Source organism: Sarcophilus harrisii, chromosome 3 (genome assembly GCF_902635505.1).
Source record: "Sarcophilus harrisii chromosome 3, mSarHar1.11, whole genome shotgun sequence".
NCBI lineage: Eukaryota > Metazoa > Chordata > Mammalia > Dasyuromorphia > Dasyuridae > Sarcophilus > Sarcophilus harrisii.
This window is the reverse complement of record NC_045428.1, coordinates 534,298,289-534,317,665: the sequence shown is the minus strand read 5'-3', so window position 1 is coordinate 534,317,665 and position 19,377 is coordinate 534,298,289. Positions and strand designations below refer to the sequence as shown.

Below are 19,377 nucleotides of genomic sequence, written 5' to 3'. Positions count from 1 at the left end.
ATGGATGGGAGGAGGAAAATTGTGCCTCTGGGTTGACTTCAGTTCTTTTCTCTGGCCTGGAACTTCATACCAAGAACTTCACCTTCCTTTAAGGGTCCAAAATCAGCAGGCTCCTTTTCCTACTGCTTATGCATGTGATTATGTATTCTGGTTCCTTTTTGCCCAGAGCCACATCTCAGCAGCACCTGGGGCCTGGCATTCCTAATCAGCCAGGTTTCCCTCAATCTTCCATACTCAAACCCCATGAAGTTCTGTGGTGAAAGTTCCTTAGGACAGTTAGGACTATAGATAACTCTTGTCCCGGCTAGCCCCAGGACTCCCGATTTGCTATTTCTGTAGAACTAGTCTTGAGGTGTTACACTTCCTAGTGGTTAAAATTTGGTCCTGGAGTTTTATTTTGATTAGTTGTCCCAGGCCTTCAGTATTATTTGTTTTCTTTGGTCTATGTCAACTCTGAGACACTATTTTGTTTTGTTTATTGGGGAAATATGGAAAGCTTGGAATTTCTGACCTTCATCACCATCTTCCCAGAATCCTCCCATTTCACTCATTTAAAGGGTCCTTTTCTTTAGCTGTTCAGCTCTCCCTCCAAATATTTTTGATGCTCCTTTCTTGTTCTAAACTCTCAGAGACTGAGGATTTGTTTTATCTTGAGAATTCTTTAAGAATGGTAAATGATGCCTAAAACTACCTTTAAGTTATGCACTGACCCTCAATGAAGGAATTAAATAGTATCATTTGAACTCTGTAGTTGTTATGGCAATATTCCTTATACTGTATTTGCCAAAGGGATTATAATCAAATGGTAGTGTGTTAAGAAATATTCTAAGTCTTGGAGGAAGAAAGATCTGAAATAGAGATTTCTTCTTACTTTTGTGGTTATTGGATTGTTATTGCTGTTCAATAGGGTGAAAATATTGCATCTTGTCATATTCCTTTTGCAAACTCAAGACAATCAACTGTTTCATATTCAGTTATCAAAGAGGACCAAAATGACATCACTATACCAGAGTCAAGTCAGTATGTCTGACTGTGACTTATCAGACCAATACTAGCTTGGAATACTCTGCCACGAGGGACAAATAATCCCTATGAACATTTAGAATGGATTCTCTAACTTTACTCATCTCAGAAGTTTCTTCGGAGTGAATTCAATTCTGCTTTGCTCATACAATATAGCACCTTCTTTGATGAGGACACGCTATACTGAGTGGTCTTGTGCCAGTATCTCCCATGTCATATGATCACTTTAACAGTTCTTAAGAGAGACCTTGAGAGTGATTACATATCATTTTTTCTAACCACCTTGTGAGCACTTGCTCTGTATGAGTTCTCCATAAAATAAATCTTTTTGTCAAGTGTACATCTGGCAATGTGTGGTATCCTATCCATGAAAAATATTCACATTCAACAAAAGTGTTGGTGCTGAGGCAAAAAGACTACCAGAAGAATTGGTATCAACAGATCAGAGCTCTTCTCTGAGAAGGAGCAGTTAGTTGATGACTTGAAGGGTAAATAATTTGAACATTCTTTGTCATTGCTCTTTTTTAGAAATGGGGGTACATACTGATATTTTCCAATCTAGTATCCACAATTGAGTTTCCTAAATTTGCCGGCATATTGAGTGCAGTACTTTAATATCATGTTGTAGTATTTCAAATAGCTAGTCAGGAATTCTACCGCATTCACTAACTTTAATTGTTAACAATGCTTCAAAATCTCATTTGACTTCTTTCTCTAGAATGTCCAGCTCTAGAAAACTAACTATACTATCATGATTGTGATTACTGTCTACATTAAGATCTTTCTTATATAGTTCTTTTGTGTATTCTTGCCTCTTCTTCTATTGAATCCTTATAATTCTGTCTTTTATACCCATTTTTGCATGAAACTTTCCCTTGATATCTTTAGTTTTCTTGAAGAGATCTTGCTTATCCTATTCTGTTGTTTTCTTCTATTTCTTTATATTGTTCCTTTAAGAAAACATTCTGGAATTTTCCATTCAACTGAGTAATTCCCTTTCTCGTTTCCCTTTCACTTTCCTTCTTTTCTCAACTATTTGCAAAGCTTCATTTGACAGTCATTTTGTTTTCTTTCTCTTCTTTTTTTCTGGTGCACATATTTTTGTTGCTCTCTCCTGTATAATATTGCAAACCTTTGTCCATAGTTCTTAAAGCACTCTGTCTACCAGATCTAATCCCTTCAATATATTTATCATCTCCACTTCATATTTATAAGAAATGTTATTAAAGTTATACCTATAGCATCTGATGATTTTCCCTTCAACTTCAGTCTGAATTTTGCAATATTGATTATGATTGCTACTCCATTTCTCCTAAGGAATTCTTGCCTACAGTTATTGATTTATTTGCCTGAATTAAACTCACCCTTTCTTTCCATTAAGTTTACTGATACTTAAGATGCTGATATTTAAACTTTCCATTTCCTGTTTTAACACATTTATCTTACCTTGATTCATAGATCTTATCTTCCAGGTCTCTATATGATACTGATCTTTTACAGCATCAGACTTTCATTTCATCAACAGTTATAACCACAGCTGAGCTTCCTTTTGATTTTGGCCCTGCCCCTTTATTAGTTCATAAGCTACTTGGATCTGTCCTTTGCTGTTGCCCTATGGTATATTGGACACTTTACAACCTGAAGGTCTCATCTTCCAGTGTCATACCTTTTTATCATTTTAATACTGTTCATGGGTTTTCTAGGTAAAAATACTGTAGAAAATTGCCCTTTCTTTCTCCAGTGAATCAGAACTATTTGTCTGAACTCTGTTTTGTCTGCTATGAATAACCCTGGAGAGCATAACTCACAGTTTCATTGAGCTACACAAAGCCCTCCTCCACAACACCAGCAGGTGGGGTGGGGGTTATGAGAGGACCTACCATAATTTTATTTTTTACCATCTTTATTACCATAAAGAAAATCTGAAAGGAGGAGGAGAGCACTATCAACAGAAAGGATCAGAGAGAATGTGATAGTTGAGCTGAGTTTTGAAGGAAAAGTGGAAGGAAAAGGAGTAGAGAGAAAATAGATAAGAGTTATTCTTTTTTCATAAAGTAGAAATTTGGACCAGATTCCTTCTAGGATGTTTTCCAATACTGAGAACAATTAAGGAACTCTATGCTAGGCAAATTCTCAGTAATTTTAACCCCACCTATTTTGAAGTTGGTAAAGACTAATTCTCACATAGAGCTCATAAACTGATTTCACCAGCACTGCTAAGCAAAGGCAGGCAGGATATGGTAATATTAAAAAGAGGAAAGAACTATATAAAATTTATAAAGAAGATGGCTCTGAACATTATGGGGAAATGCAAAAAAAAAAAAAAGATGAGAAGGGAAGTCAGTCATAGTAGTAAGAACTACAATTGTCATTAAAAGACTTGGGTACGTTTCTTTGTAGCAGGATGATTTGGAACAAATAATTTTTCAGTTCTATTAAGTGTAAAGAATTTGGACTAAGTTGTTCTCTAAAATTCTTTTCAATCCTAACATTCTATGATTCTGTAAATTAATGACATTCTTTTTCCTTAGAAGGTTTACTGTCAGTCTGAGGAGATAGAACATAAATACTGATTTAAAGACTTTCATAAAATATCAAACAATATAATTCAAATAAGATTCTAAAGTATGTAAGACAACTTTCTTACATACTTATATAAAAGATGAAGACTTTTTTTTACAAATAAAAATTTATTTTAAAAATACAAGTCATTACCAGTCGTAGAGTCAGGCAGACCTGAGTTCATATATGGCCTCAGATGCTTACTGGCTGTGTGACTCTGGGTGAGTTACTTAACTCTGATTACCTCCAAAAAATTGCATTAACAATGATTATGACAACAATAATAACAACAAAATAAATGTCACAGTCCCAAATCGGAAAAATAAGTGATGATAATTTGTTAGATGACACAATACTTTATTTTTTTATTTTATTTAATAGTCTTTTATTTACAGGTTATATGCATGGGTAACTTTACAGCATTAACAATTGTCAAACCTCTTGTTCCAATTTTTCACCTCTTACCCCCCATCCCCTCCCCCAGATGGCAGGATGACCAGTAGATGTTAAATATATTAAAATATAAATTAGATACACAATAAGTATAAGTTATTTTGCTGTACAAAAAGAATCAGACTCTGAAATATTGTACAATTAGCTTGTGAAGGAAATCACAAATGCAGGTCGGCATAAATATAGGGATTGGGAGTTCAATGTAATGGGTTTTAGTCATCACACAGAGTTCTTTCTCTAGGCATAGCTGGTTCAGTTCATTACTGCTCCATTGGAAATGCTTTGGTTGATCTTGCTGAGGATGGCCAGGTCCATCAGAACTGGTCATCATATAGTATTGTTTTTGAAGTATATAATGATCTCCTGGTCTTGCTCATTTCACTCAGCATCAGTTCGTGTAAGTCTCTCCAGGCCTTTCTGAAATCATCCTGTTGGTCATTTCTTACAGAACAATAATATTCCATAATATTCATATACCACAATTTATTCAGCCATTCTCCAACTGATGGGCATCCATTCAGTTTCCAGTTTCTGGCCACTACAAAGAGGGCTGCCACAAACATTCATGCACATACAGGTCCCTTTCGCTTCTTTATAATCTCTTTGGGATATAAGCCCAGTAGTAACACTGCTGGATCAAAGGGTATGCACAGTTTGATAACTTTTTGAGCATAGTTCCAAACTACTCTCCAGAATGGTTGGATTCGTTCACAGCTCCACCAACAATGCATCAATGTCCCAGTTTTCCCACATCCCCTCCAACAATCAGACCAAGGGGAATCCCATTACTGTCAGAGGATCTCTAAATCCTCATTTCTCACACTTCAACAGTATCATCCTTAATACCACTAGCAGCAACTGCTGGCCAATTGCAGGTAAATTTAGGCAATCTGAGAAGCACACTTCAGGCCAATAACCCTACTTCCAGTCTGATCTCTTGAGCCATTTTTCAAGGAAACAACCACCATGAAGATGCAACTTAGCATCGCTGTCTGTGATAGCTACTGAAAACCTATAAAAGAAAGGTTTCAGCACTAACATCCATGGGACTACCCAATGATTTAATATCAGAAACAAGTGGGGTTTTCTTACAGCTCATACTTGTAAATGTAACTCTGGATATTTGCACACCTGCATCCTAGGTTTGAATATGAGTTCCTTAAGAGCAGGTACTATCTCTGCTTTTCAATTTGTATCCCTAACAGTTTACATAACTTTTCCATATAGTAAGTGCTTAATAAATCCTTTTGTATTCATCCATCTATTTATTCATAATTCTTACTATAAGATCAATATGCAAACTTAATACTAACTGTAGTACTTTCTTGTAAACTTTCATTGAAGAAGCAGATAGATAGATAGACATATTTATATGTCTGTAGATAGATAGATGCACTTCACTCTAAACCTCTTTTATCTGATCTCTGCTTCCTGTGATGCCATAATTTTAAATCATATTAAGTTTACAGACTGTTTCTTTATTCTTATTATATAACTTTTACATCATTTATGTATTCTTTTTATTTAACATCTGTTTTGAATGAACATCACTTCCACATGAAACCATTCTTTGTAACAAAGATAAAATTTTTTAAAAAGGTAAAGAATAAAAGCAAAATTAATCAACCCATTAAGAGGCTGTGATAATATATTTCAAATTTCATACTCATAAACCACCATCTCTGTTATGATTGGATAAATCTCAGTTTCTCAAAGGCCTTTTCTTTTAATATTATCTTGTTTTTATTCCTTGTGTGCCTATATGTATCTGTTTATTTATGTGTTTTCTTTCACAATAGAATGTAGATTTCTTGAAATCAAGGACTGTTTTTGTCCTTTTTTGAAGCCCCATCACTTATCACAATACCTCAGACATCATCATATAACAAATGTTTGTTCACTAAGTTATCAACTCTTCTCCAAAACTGAGCTTTGTGATCTTCACATTTTAATGCAGCTGTATACCAATCAGTTCTTAATCCTGGGTAAATTGCAAAACATTGGGTAAGGAGCCAATTTTTAGGTTGATGTTGTTTAACTTCAAATATTCAGAAAATATTCTGGAATTATTTTACAGACCTAGAAAAAAAAATAATGACAAAGTTCATCCGGAATACCAAAAGGTCAAGAATTTCAAGGGAATTAGTGAAAAAAATGCTAATGACAGTGGCCTAATTGTGCCAGACCTAAAACTATATTATAAAGCAGTGGTTATCAAAACCATTTGGTACTGGGTAACAATGAGAGTAATTGATCAGTGGAATAGGTTAGGTTTGTGGGACAAATAGTCAATAACAATAGCAGTCTAGTGTTTGACAAACCCAAGACCCCAACTTTGGGGATAAGAACTCACTATTTGACAAAAACTACTGGGAAAATTGGAAACTAGTATGGAAGAACTAGGCATTGACTCACACCTTACACTATATACCAAGGTGAGGTCAAAATGGATTCATGATTTTGACATAACAATATTATATGCAAATTAGAAGAATAAAGGATAGTTTACTCTCAGATCTGTGGCGAAGGATGGAATTTGTGGCCAAAGAAGAACTGGAGTTCATTACTACACAAAATTGATAATTTTGATTATATTAAGTTCAAAAGTTTTTGTACAAACAAAACTAATGCAGACAAGATTAGAAAGGAAGCAATAAATTGGGAAAACCTTTTTTACATAAGAGTTCTGATAAAGGCTTATTTCTAAAATATACAGAGAATTGACTCAAATTTATAAGAATTCAAGCCATTCTCCAATTGCTAAATAAATGATCAAAGGATATGAACAGACAATTTTCAGTTGAAGAAATTGAAACTATTTCCAGTCATATGAAAAGGTCCTCTAAATCTGCTCTAAAGATCAGAACAATGCAAGTTAAGACAACTCTGAGGTACTACTACACATCTTTCAGATTGGCTAAGATGATAGGAAAGTATAATGAATGATGAATGTTGGAGAGGGTGTGGGAAAACTGGAATGCTAATACTTTGTTGGTGGAGTTGTAAATGGATCCAACCAATCTGGAGAGCAATTTGAAACTATGCTCAAAAATCTGTGCATACCGTTTGATCCAACAGTGTTTCTATGGGGATATATCCCAAAGAGATCTTAAAGGAGGGAAAGGGACTCACATGTGCAAAAATGTTTGTGTCAGCCCTTTTTGTAGTTCCAAGAAACTGGAACTCAAGTGGCTGTCCACCAGTTGGAGAATGGCTAAATAAATTATGGTATATGAATGTTATGGAATATTATTGTTCTATAAGAAGTGATCAGCAGGATGATTTTAGAGAGGCCTGGAGAGAGTTACATGAACTGATACTAAGTGAAATAAGCAGAACAAGATTTCATTGTACACAGCAATGGCAGGATTATAAGATGATCAGTTCTGATGGATGTGGCTCTTCTTAGGCTAATTCCAATGATCTTGTAATGATGAGAGCCATCTATACCCAGAGAGAGGACTGTGGGAACTGAATGACATTATAGCATTTTCACTTCTTTTGTTATTGTTTGCTTAAATTTTGTTTTCTTTCTCACTTTTTTTCTTTTTTGATCTGATTCTTCTTGTGCAGCAAGATAATTGTATAAATAGGTATACCTATATTGGATTTACATATATATTTTACCATATTTGACATATATTAGATTATTTGCATCTAAGAGAGGAGGTGGGCAGAAGGGGAGGAAATTGGAACACAAAATTTTGCAAGGATCAATGATGGAAAATTATCCTTGCATATGTTTTGAAAATAAAAAGCTTCAATAAAAATGGAATTAAATTAAAATCCCTCTTTGGAAAAAAATAAAAATATTTTCTAAAAAAAAAAGATTCTGGAAAATGCATGGATTTCTAATAAACTTACTTATCTTCCAACCCTCTACAATCTTAGAATATTCACAAATGTACTAATGAGATTTTGTTTATACATATTATTTCATTTCTATAGGAAATTATTTGAAGATCAACTACTGCTCTGCAGTTTATAGTTTTGAAGAACTTCTTGTAGCATTAAGAAATTAAGTGACTTGCTGGAATTGGAATTTGAGTCAGATCTACCTGACTCAAAGTGATTCACAATTCATTACATATGCTAACTTTCACCAATTGAAATAGGAAAAGTAAAACTCAAATTAATTTATTTTTCTCTACTTGAGAAAAGATGTAATTGGGGATAAGCTGGAGCCCACTTTAATCAACTAGAACCAAGTATTAAATTTTCATTGTGAGCATTTATAGCTGAGATATTAAAACTTTTTCTAAAAGAACTTGATTTGCTGTTTCTCTGATTGTAAGAAAGTCATGGAGATTATATTAATAACTCAGATTAAACTTTAAAATGTAATGTCTTTCCCCCACAGAAAATCAGCTGTTAAACATTTAACAGCACAATACTGTTCATAATAGAGGAGCCTGAAACAATTTGTTGATATTTTATAGATTTTATTTATTTAGTCTCTTCCTCTCTCCACTTTACCACTAGCTCAAACTTTTCTGTCAGGCATAGCTAGTATCAAAATCTTTTCATTATATTTTAACAACATGTCCTAGTGGCGGAGAAAACCTGAATTGCCCTGTCCTGAATCTGCTTTGTCTTTACTCCATAAATGATGGGGTTGAGCATGGGAGGTACCACCACATAGAGGTTGGCCACTAAAATATGGATGTGCCGGGGAATGGTATGGCCTCCAAAGCGGTGAGCAAAGAAAGAAAAGAAGGCTGGAGTATAGAACATGAGAATCACACAGATATGGGAACCACAGGTGTTAAGAGCCTTGAGTCTGGCAGACCAGGAAGGTATGTTGAAAACAGCATGAAGGATCAATGAATAGGAAATAATGATGAGCAGAACATCCAAACCTGTGGACACCAAGGCTATAGTTAAGCCATAGATAATATTGATTTTGATGTCGTCACAGGCTAACCTAGCTATGCCCATGTGTTCACAGTAGGAATGGCGAATGATATTTTGTCCACAATAAGTAAGCCGATACACCAGAAAGATGAAAGGGAAGCAGATTAGAAAACCTCTAACCACAGCTGCTACCCCAATCTTTCCAATGACTGAGGGAGTCAGTATGGTAGTATATCTCAATGGGTAACAGATAGCCACATAGCGATCAAATGCCATAGCCAACAGAATGGCTGATTCTGCTGCAAAGATGCAGTGAATGAAGAACATTTGAGCCACACAACTACCAAACGAGATAGCTCCATAGTGGAACCAGAAAATGGACAGCATTTTGGGTGCTGTAGTTGTGGAGAGCAGGATATCTGCCAGGGCCAGCATAGAGAGGAACAAGTACATTGGCTCATGTAGGCAGCGTTCAGTGATAATAAGGAAGATTAAGAAGCTGTTGCCAATGATGGCTGTAAAGTACATTAAACAAATGGGAATGGAAATCCAGGTATGTGAGTCCTCCAGTCCTGGAATACCAATTAAAATGTACCTGATGTCTTGGAAGTTGGTGTCATTTCCTGGAGAGGACACCATATTCAACCATCTCCTTTAGACTTTGCCACCACAATGAAATAAAATAAGATTTATGACTCAATGCTGTATGGAGTACATGGTTGATTGATTCCTTCTTGGGGAGGATAGTAGATTCTTGTTGCATGCCTTACTATTTTAGAAGAAGAGAAAAAGGTATTAATCTGGATGTTATCTTTTATTTTTTCAATTAAACATTATTTTTTCTTTTATTTTTGTTTTTAAATAAAAATTCACCAATTACATATAAAAATAATTTCAATATTCATTTTTTAAAGTTTTGAGCTCCAAATTCTATAACTCTCCTCTCCTTGAGATGGTAAGCAATCTGATATAGCTTATGTATGTGTAATCATGTAACACATTTCCATAATAATCATTTTGTGAAAGAAAACTTAAAAAGGAAGAAAAGACAGAAGGAGGAAACGAAGGAAGGAAGGAAGGAAAGAAGGAAGGAAGGAAGGAAGGAAGGAAGGAAGGAAGGAAGGAAGGAAGGAAAGAAAAAATGCGTTGTTGTATATTCAGTCACATGTTTCTCCTTCCTTACAATGGATACTTGTGGCTATCAAAGTAAATATTCAACTGTGATTGTAAATTACCTAAAAGAGAAGCTACCAATTGACCAGAAAATCTTCTATCCTTTACCTAGTAGTGCCATTCCTCTGTTCAAAACCATTTCCCTGACTCTCAAATTATGTCATTGAATCCAAGTAGGATTTTAATAAGAATCTCTTTTAACATTCAATAGGTCACGATCCAGCCAATTTTTTCATACATGTTAAGCTGAGCTAAGTAAATGAGGTTTGTTATTTGGAATTCAAGGAATCTTGAGGGCATTGGCAAATCATTGAGGAGTGTTAAGAAAATAACACAAAACTAACAGTCAATTCAAAGACTGATTTCAATTAATAAGTTCTTTCAAAATTCAAGAAAATTCTAGCAAGAAAATTAATAGATTATTCTTATGTCATTAAGTAGAATTTTTAGAATTTCAAAGAAAGATAGAATTGTTAACTTGAAGTCAGAAAACACGAGTTCACAAAAATCTGTAGGACTCAGTTTTTCCATCCATAAAATGATAAGATTGTATTAGATGAATTCAAAATGCTCTTTGAGATCTAAAGCTATGGTTAAATAAACTGGAACCACTGAAGATTATAGAGATGATGTGATGCAATCAACTTGAATAGGAATCCTCTCTACAAGCAAGGGATAATTTACATGTCAGATTTTTGGAGAAGGGACAAGTTAACAAAACAGATTATCAAGAATGAGAAAATAGAATAGAATATGAAACATGTTACAAGAAAAACAATACATCTGGAGAACAGATCAATAAGAGAAATATAAGCATATTTGAACTGCCAGAAAAGTTGTGACCAAAAAGAGAACCTTGATGCAATAATGAAGGAAATAATCCAAGAAAATTGTCCTGAAGTGATAGAACATGGTGGGAAAGTAGAAATAGAAAAACAAAAAACAAAACAAAACAAAAAAAACCTCAAAGAGATCCTTTGTTAAAAACACACAGAGATATTATTGTCAAATCTTGAAAACTCCAGATGAAAGAGAAAATTGTGCAAAAACAAGAAAAAAAACTGGAGCTACAATTAGAATTATACAAGACTTATCAGCAGTTACAATAAAGACCACAGGTCCTGAAATCATATCTACTGACAATCAAAAGAACTAAACCTGTAGCCAAAAATATTGCAGATTTTGCAGATTGCAAAAAACTTGCAGATTTTCAGGACTTTCTATCAACTGAACCCAAATTTAACAGAAAACTTCTAATAGTCAATATCAAAATCAATTTTAAGATAGTCAATATGGACAAACTGGGTTTTTTTTTACATGAAAAATATATACTGTATGTTTGATTCACATCAACAATAGAGTAGCTCAAAAGAAAAATTAGCAGAGTTAAGGTAAAATAGTAATTGTTATACAAATGAAATGCAGAGGAAGAATAGACACAGAGGCATTAGAGAGGGAAGAGGACTCATAATCTGAAAATCTATTCACATCTAGAATGGGTTCAGTAGGCAACACTACATATATACCATGAGGGATATAATAGCACCCTTCAAAATCTACAAAGAAATAAGAGGGGAGAGATGGGCAGATGGGGAAGCAAAGGATTAGAGAAGAAGACAAGGAAAGGATCCTTGAGTGGGGGGGAGTTAAGTAATAGCAAGGCAGGTTATGGAGCAGAATTGAGAAAGTCAGCAAGAATAGGAAAGATATTGTGTGTATGTGGGTATGTGTGTGTATGTATATATATATATATATATATATATATATATCTACATCTGTGTACATTAATATCTTTTTTAACTATACTTTGCTTGGAGGTGGAGGTGGGGATGAAAGAGAGGAAAAGAATAAAGTAAATAAGGTTCACAACAGAGAACCAAATAACAATTTTTAAGTAAAGAAAAATGGACATTCATGAATATTTTTTCTACTAATTCATAATCTTTCTCGAACTGGTAATTTGTTGTTATATATTTTGAATTCTCCCTGATGTTCTATTGGGCACATGATAATTTTCTCTTGTTTTGCTTTATTCTGTTTTGTATTTCTTTGCTGTTTTTCTTACTGATTTTTCAAATAAAATTAAAAAAAATCTTTGGAGAAGGAATGGATTTTTAGCCAAGGAAGAAGCAGAGAATCTTATGAAATGCAAAATGGATAATTTTGATTATCTAAACTCACTTAATTGTTAAAAATGAATTATTATTAAATTAAAAATATTTTGCACAAAAAAACTTAATGCAGCCAAAACTAGAAGGGAAGCTGAAATCTGGGAAATAATTTTTAGAGCCAATGTCTCTGACAAAGGATTCATTTCTAAATATATAGAGAAGTGACTCAAATTTATAATAATGTGGATCAAAACATAGTATTTTCACCTTTAAGGGTTTGTTTGCTTGCTTGCTTGGTTTCTCAAGTTTTTTTTTCCTTTTGTTCTGATTTTTCTAGCACAATGTGACAAATATGGAAATATGTTTAAAATAATTGTACATATTTAATCTACAACAGATTTCTTGCTGTCTGGGGAAATAAAGGACAGAGGGAGATAAGTTTGGAACATGTTAAAAACTCTCTCTATATATATATATATATTTGGAAAAATAAAATACTATTGAAATATGAAAATAAAATTTAGAAAAAAGGGAATCTTCTCTACAAAGTACCAACATTGTGATCTTCCAGCCTTTGCTTAAATATCTTCCTGATGGAAAACTCAGTAATTCCACAAAATTACTCCATTACATTATTGAATAGTTCTAGTTGTTAGGAAGTTCCATTTTTCTTTATTAGAAAACAAAATAAAATCTTTCTCTCAGTAACTTTTACCATTTGATCTTAGTTTTTTCATCTGTAGCCAAGATGACCAAATCTAAACTTTCATCATCATGACAGTCCTTCAGCTATTTGAATGCAATGGTCACATATCTCTTATGCTTTCTTTATACCTCATCATGGTACTAATTCCCCTTCCCCATTCTTATTGGCCTATTCTGGATCTGCTTGAGAGAAATCAATATTCTCTCTTATATTTAATAATTAACTATTGCATTAAGACCATAGTTTTTCCCTTATCTACCTTTTCATCCAGGAAACAACTAGTGTGGGAAATCTCTCTTGAAGATTTACCAAGATTAAGCTCTAATCTGATGGTAAAAGAAATTCCTTCTCATTATGTTTTCTCAGATAGACCTGGAGAAACGGGTAATTCTCCCTATTATCAAGATAGGTGATATGGAAAGATCTCCTTTGATCAAGAATTGAGTGACCCAAGCCAGGTACTCCAAGCCTTTCTCTCTCTCTCTCTCTCTCTCTCTCTCTCTCTCTCTCTCTCTCTCTCTCTCTCTCTCTCTCTCTGTCTCTCTCTCTCTCTCTGTCTCTCTCTCTCTCTCTCTCTCAGCTGAGGCAATTGGGATTAAGTGACTTTCCTAGAGTTACACAGCTAGAAAGTGTTAAGTGTCTGAGGTCAAATTTGAACTCAGGTTCTCCTGACTTCAGAGCTGTTGCTCTATCCACTCCCCCACTTAGCTGTCCATCAAGATCTTAACATAGCCCACACCTCTTAATATGTTAACCAATATTAATTGATTGCCACCTCTCAGGAACACCTCCTTTTCAAAAGACATATAAATAACCACCACAATTAGGGTGTTTGTTCTAAGAAAGATGGCCAAGTGATCATAATTTTATTAATAACCTGCTGGCATTATTAATAAAATTACTAACTTACCCAGAAACTATGTCTCTGAAACCTTATTAATCCATTCACAAAGCTTTTTATTTCCTTGCCCCTGTGCCCACCACCTTTCTGGAAGAGAAGTAAGGCAAGTGAATATAATCACACTGCCTTTTCTTTCTCATGTTTTGATGTGATGTACAATCAAATATGGGCTCACTGTGTCCTTGAAACATATGGTATTAAAGCAGAAAATAAATTTTACCTGCTATTTTCAGGTGTTGTACCGCTGTCACTATCCCTCATTTGGGTTCCTCCATTCCTAATAAGAGTCATTATGATTCCAGCCACAGATGTTCTGTAGGCCCTGATTTTCCTAGCTTTCCTGTTCCTTGTTGCTACCCTTCTCTCCCTATTTCTCTTCCCCTACCTGAAACAAATATATGACCCTTCCCCACACCTTTGCTGTTGAAGAACATTTCCCTAAAAACATAGCCTGCCTTACCTATGCCATGAATGCAGAGAAAGGCAAAGAAGTCAGTCAGGGAAGGAGACAAAAAAAAGTGAATGTTCATATTCCAAGATTTTTTTATAGTACCTACCACACTCTCCCTTAAGACCTCATTCAATCCTAAACTATCTTTTTTTTAATCCCTGTTCAAAATTGGCTCATGACAGCTGACTCCCATAGGTCTAAACCCATAAACATTTCCTATTTATTCTTTTCTTTCCTACATGTTCTGGTCCCAATGATAAACATTAACTTTAAACCATAGATTCTTATATTAAATAATCCTCCTCACAAATAAATATGTTCATAGGTAGGTGACCACAATAACAAAAATTTTCATAGCTATGGTAGATGTGAACATACACTTGACATAGGATTAAAAGATCACACACACACACACACACACACACACAAACATATACACATATCCCAATTAGAACTTGAAGTATGGGGTATCAAAGAATGGTAGTATGTGGCAAAATAGTTTTCAAATTTTCATGCCTGATTTTTAATCCCTTGCCATTTGCCTAATGAATCATGAACCACCATCAGTAGATATACACAGACCAAAATTTTTAGTTCTCTGACATAATTCTTCTTCCCTATACTTTGAGGAGCTCAGGAATTACCCAGACGTCTTGCAGCAACCCAGAAAAGTAATGACAAAAGGATCAAAGATAGTAAAAATTTCCTATAGAGGGATCGTGCCAAGTATCATTATTTGACTCTTTTGATTATAAAAATCCCTCAAATATAATGTTAGCACTTAGTATTTTTTACCATATATTGTTCAAAAAAAAGAAAAATATTCATCCATCCAGATGTTTCCAAAGATCATATCCAAAAAATGGAAACAAATTAAATAATTTTATAATATTGAGTAACATCCCTGATTAAAAAAAAATTCCCCTTAAAAGACCTATAATTTGAGCCTCAAGAATATCTGTGTAATACTGGCTAGATCACTTACATGCTCTGAGCCTCATTTCTAAATTAAGAGTAATATTTAAGTAAGCTACATTGCAGTATAGTTATGAAGAATCTCATCTTTAAATTTCTCTATGTTACCATTTTGAGGCTACACAAAAACCTCTGTTGCTATTTTGTCTTTTAAATATTCTCTAATGTCCCCATTTAATAATTACTTCTTCCTTTTGTACTCTTTCTTTTTTTACTTTATTTCTAATTGCGTATAATTGTCCCATTCTAGGAAAAGTTATAAGTGTATAAAATAACCTTTAAGTTATCTGTGTAAAGCTGACTTTTAAGGGACTCATCATTTGTCAAGCCACATCTACTTCATTGATACTTCACTTGTCTGGTACATAGTACTTCTATTAGTTCTAAGAGAAAGAATTATTGATGTTAAATCTTACTAATTGCTAAAACTATGGAATACTAAGAAGTATAAAAGGATGGGTAACACACTAAATCTTCAATAATTTGCATGTAAAGAATAAAGAGATTTTAGATTGATTATTTGAGAAATACAGAACCTGCCACTATTGTATGATTGTGAAATAAATATATTTTTCCTGTTATAGAAAGAAAATAAAAATATATTCACTAACCACAAACTAAACAGAATCATTCCCAGATAGGATGCAGAAGCTCAACATAACAATAAGAACAATGAAAGAATGGTTTCACAAATTCATTAAAGAATCTCTGGGTTTCTCTGTGTGTCTCCTTGTTTCTATTCTCCTTACTAGGCAGACTACTTGGCTAATTAGAGTCTCTAATTCTAATGCTTTTGTTCAGAAAAAAATGATGAAAGATAACATATTCTTTTCTACTATGAATGATTGTGATGAGCAAGAAGAAATGAAGACTAAAGTCTGCCCTCTATTATGATTTTCTATTGATAAAAAGAATTTAAGACAATAGATAATTTTTTGCATTGTCACATGGGATTACAAATAATGGCAAAGAAGCATCCTGAAAAGGATCAGATTTAGAAATATTTTAGCGAACTTTAGAATGCTGTTTCATAAAAATGCAGTGATATTTCATGTGCAACAGGCATAAGCTCAGCTTGAGGCTAGAAGGTCTAGATACTATGGTTGCTGTTGAGATGTTGGAAGAAGAGAACAGAGAAATAGCAGGGAATCAGAGAAGATACTAAGTGGATTTATAAGTGCCCAATGAGTTGTTAGAAAAGCCAAGTGTGTATTAACTAAGTTGAACAGTGGAAGTATCAGTTTGAAAACAAAACAAAACAAAACAAAAGAACAACCTATTCATCAAAGAATTTAAATGAACAGATCCTGAAACAAAAAGAAAATTTTGAAGTTTAGAGTTCCAGGGTTAAGAATTGTCTCAGATGAATGGATTTTCTTCCTTTATGTGTATTTGTGTTAATTTTCTGTATGTGACTATCTTCCTTTCAAATACTGAGTGTATTGCATTATATATATGGATATATAGATATATATGTGTGTGTGCCTGTGTGTGTATGTACACGTGTGTTTGTGTGTATAACCCTTGTGTTAATCTTATTAAACTAGCTTTGTTATTATTCGTACTGCTTTTATCTTATATTTAAATAAATGATTGTGATTGTATTATAATGTGCTCAAACTTTCTGTTCTCCTGACCAACAAGGTAGAAGATAAGATATTTTGTCCAGTCCTACAAACTTTCAATAATTCCTCAGAAAAGAATTAAAATAAAAAGCAAAGTAATTTCAGTTGTCTCCAAGAGTCAAGAATTTAAGAAGTCTAATAGGTAACAATATGGTGAATAATGAAAAAGAAAAATAATTCCTTGCCTCTGGGAAAATATTCAGCATTCCTTTGCTCTAACAGATTATTAAAAAAAAAAGTTGGAGAAAGAGAAGAACCAAGAGTTAAAACAAACAAATCACAAGAGATGAATCACTAAGATTTCTTTCTAAAAGTATACAAGGAGCTAAAAATGCCAAGGACACAAATGCTAGAGGAAAGAATTTAAAACACTGTGATCACATAGACCTCCTGAAAGTGATTCAATGTTTTATGAGACTAATCGGCAGAATGAGAAAGTGCATAAAATGGAAGTTAGAAGAAAAGACTGAATGACTGAGGTACTATAATGAAGTCAAAGGAAAACAATAATGGAAAATAACACTTATAATCTCTTAAGAATAAGAAGGATTAAAAGAGTATTAGTGAGATGCAATGTCAGAAATTGAAGTAGGAAAAAGAATAGGAAAGTCTTTAATCAGGGGAAGGATGGTATTAAAACTTTGTTATATTAGGCAGAGATATACTCTATAATGAACTTTACAAAGATTATAACATTATATAGTACTGGAGTTGGAGCCAAGATGGTGAAGTAAAGTCAGGAAGCAGCTGAAGCTCTCCCTCAAAACCTCATGAAACCAAGCTTTTGTACAAAGTCTGAAAAGAATGAAACCATTCTCCAGTTCAAGAAAGATTGGAAAAACTTCAAGAAAAGTCAGTCAGGTGAAAAGAGTATTCAAGCCTAATCAGATAGATTCTAGGAAAAGAATACACCTTTTTCTTGGCAGTACATGGCACCTACACAAAAACTGGCCATATGTTAGAGCATAAAAAACTTAGTCAAATGCAGAAAGGCAGAAATAATAAATGCTTCCTTTTCATATAGCAATGCAATAAAATTATATTCAACAAAGGGCCAGGAAAGATAGACTAAAACCAGTTGGAAATTAAATAATCTAATTCTAATAAATGAGTGGATAAAAAAAATCCCAGAAACAATCCATAATTTCATCCAAGATAATGAGAATAATGAGATAACATATGAAAACTTATATCTCTAGCTACAGGAATAAAATAGAAAGAGGAGATCAATAAATGGGGCATGCAATTAAAAAGTTTAAAAAAAGAAAAATTAAAAATCCCCAATTATAAATACCAAATTATAAATTATGAAACTCAAAGGAGAGATTAATAAATTTGAAATTAAGTAAACTATTGAATAATAAAACTAAGAGATTATTTTATGAAAAAATCAACACAAAAGATAAACCTTTGATTAATTTGATTAGAAAAAGGAAAGAAAAAAATCACCACTATCAAAACTAAAAGGATTAGTTTAAATTAAAGCAATAATTAGGAGTTATTTTGCAACAAATCCTACAATCTAACCAAAATCAAGGAACATTTATAAAAGTAAAAATTGCCCAGATTAACAGAAGAAAAAATAAATTACTTAAATAGAGCCATTCTAGAACTGAAAGAGCCATTAATGAACTACCTAAGAAAGAATCTCCACAAGTGAATTCAACCAAACATTTAAAAAGCAATTAATTTCAATAATGTATAAACTATTTTGAAAAAATAGATAAAGGAGGAGTACTGCCAAATTCCTTCTCTGACACAAACATCGTACTGATACATAAACCAGAAAAAGCCAAAACAGAGAAAACATATATACAACAATCTCCCTAATGAATATTGATGCAAGAATTTTAAATAAAATACTAACAAAGAGATTATAACAATTTATCAGCAGGATAATACCTAATAATACAGAATAATGCAAAATAAATCTAAGTGACATTTATACCAGGAGTGTGTAGGGCTGTTTCAATAGCAGGAAAAATAATACCATAATTGAATATATCAATATCAAAATCAACAGCAATCACATGATAATCTCAATAGATGTATAAAAACCTTTTGACAAAATACAGCACCAATTCCTATTTAAAACACTAGAGAAGCACAGGGATAAAGGAGTTTTCCTTAAAATAATAAGCAGTATAGATTTAAAACCAACAGCAAGCATTATTTGTAATAGAGACAAGCTGGATGCATTCCCAATAAGATCAGTGGTGAAAAAAGATTGCCTGTTATAACTACTATTATTCAGTATTGTACTAGAAATGTTGCATTTAGCAATAAGAAAAAAAGGAATTAGAATAGGCAATGAGGAAATAAAACTATCACTTTTGCAGATGATATGATAATATAGTTAGAAATTCTGAAATCATCCAAAATCTACTGGAAAATTTAGCAGCTTTAGCTAATATTCCAGGATATAAAATAAACCCATGCAAAACATTAGCATTTCTATATATTACTGACAAAGTCCATCATCAAGAAATAGAAAGAGAAATTCCATTTAAAATAACTATAGACAAGATAAAATATTTGAAGGT

General features: G+C 33.3%; 1 protein-coding gene across 1 annotated transcript; it reads right to left on the bottom strand.

The window, feature by feature from the left end:
• Positions 1-8,571: 8,571 nt before the first annotated feature.
• LOC100924473 (olfactory receptor 52Z1-like) lies at positions 8,572-9,531 on the bottom strand. Its single transcript, XM_012545424.2, has one exon. The coding sequence runs from the start codon at positions 9,529-9,531 to the stop codon at positions 8,572-8,574; it is 960 nt and encodes a 319-aa protein (XP_012400878.2).
• Positions 9,532-19,377: the final 9,846 nt, after the last annotated feature.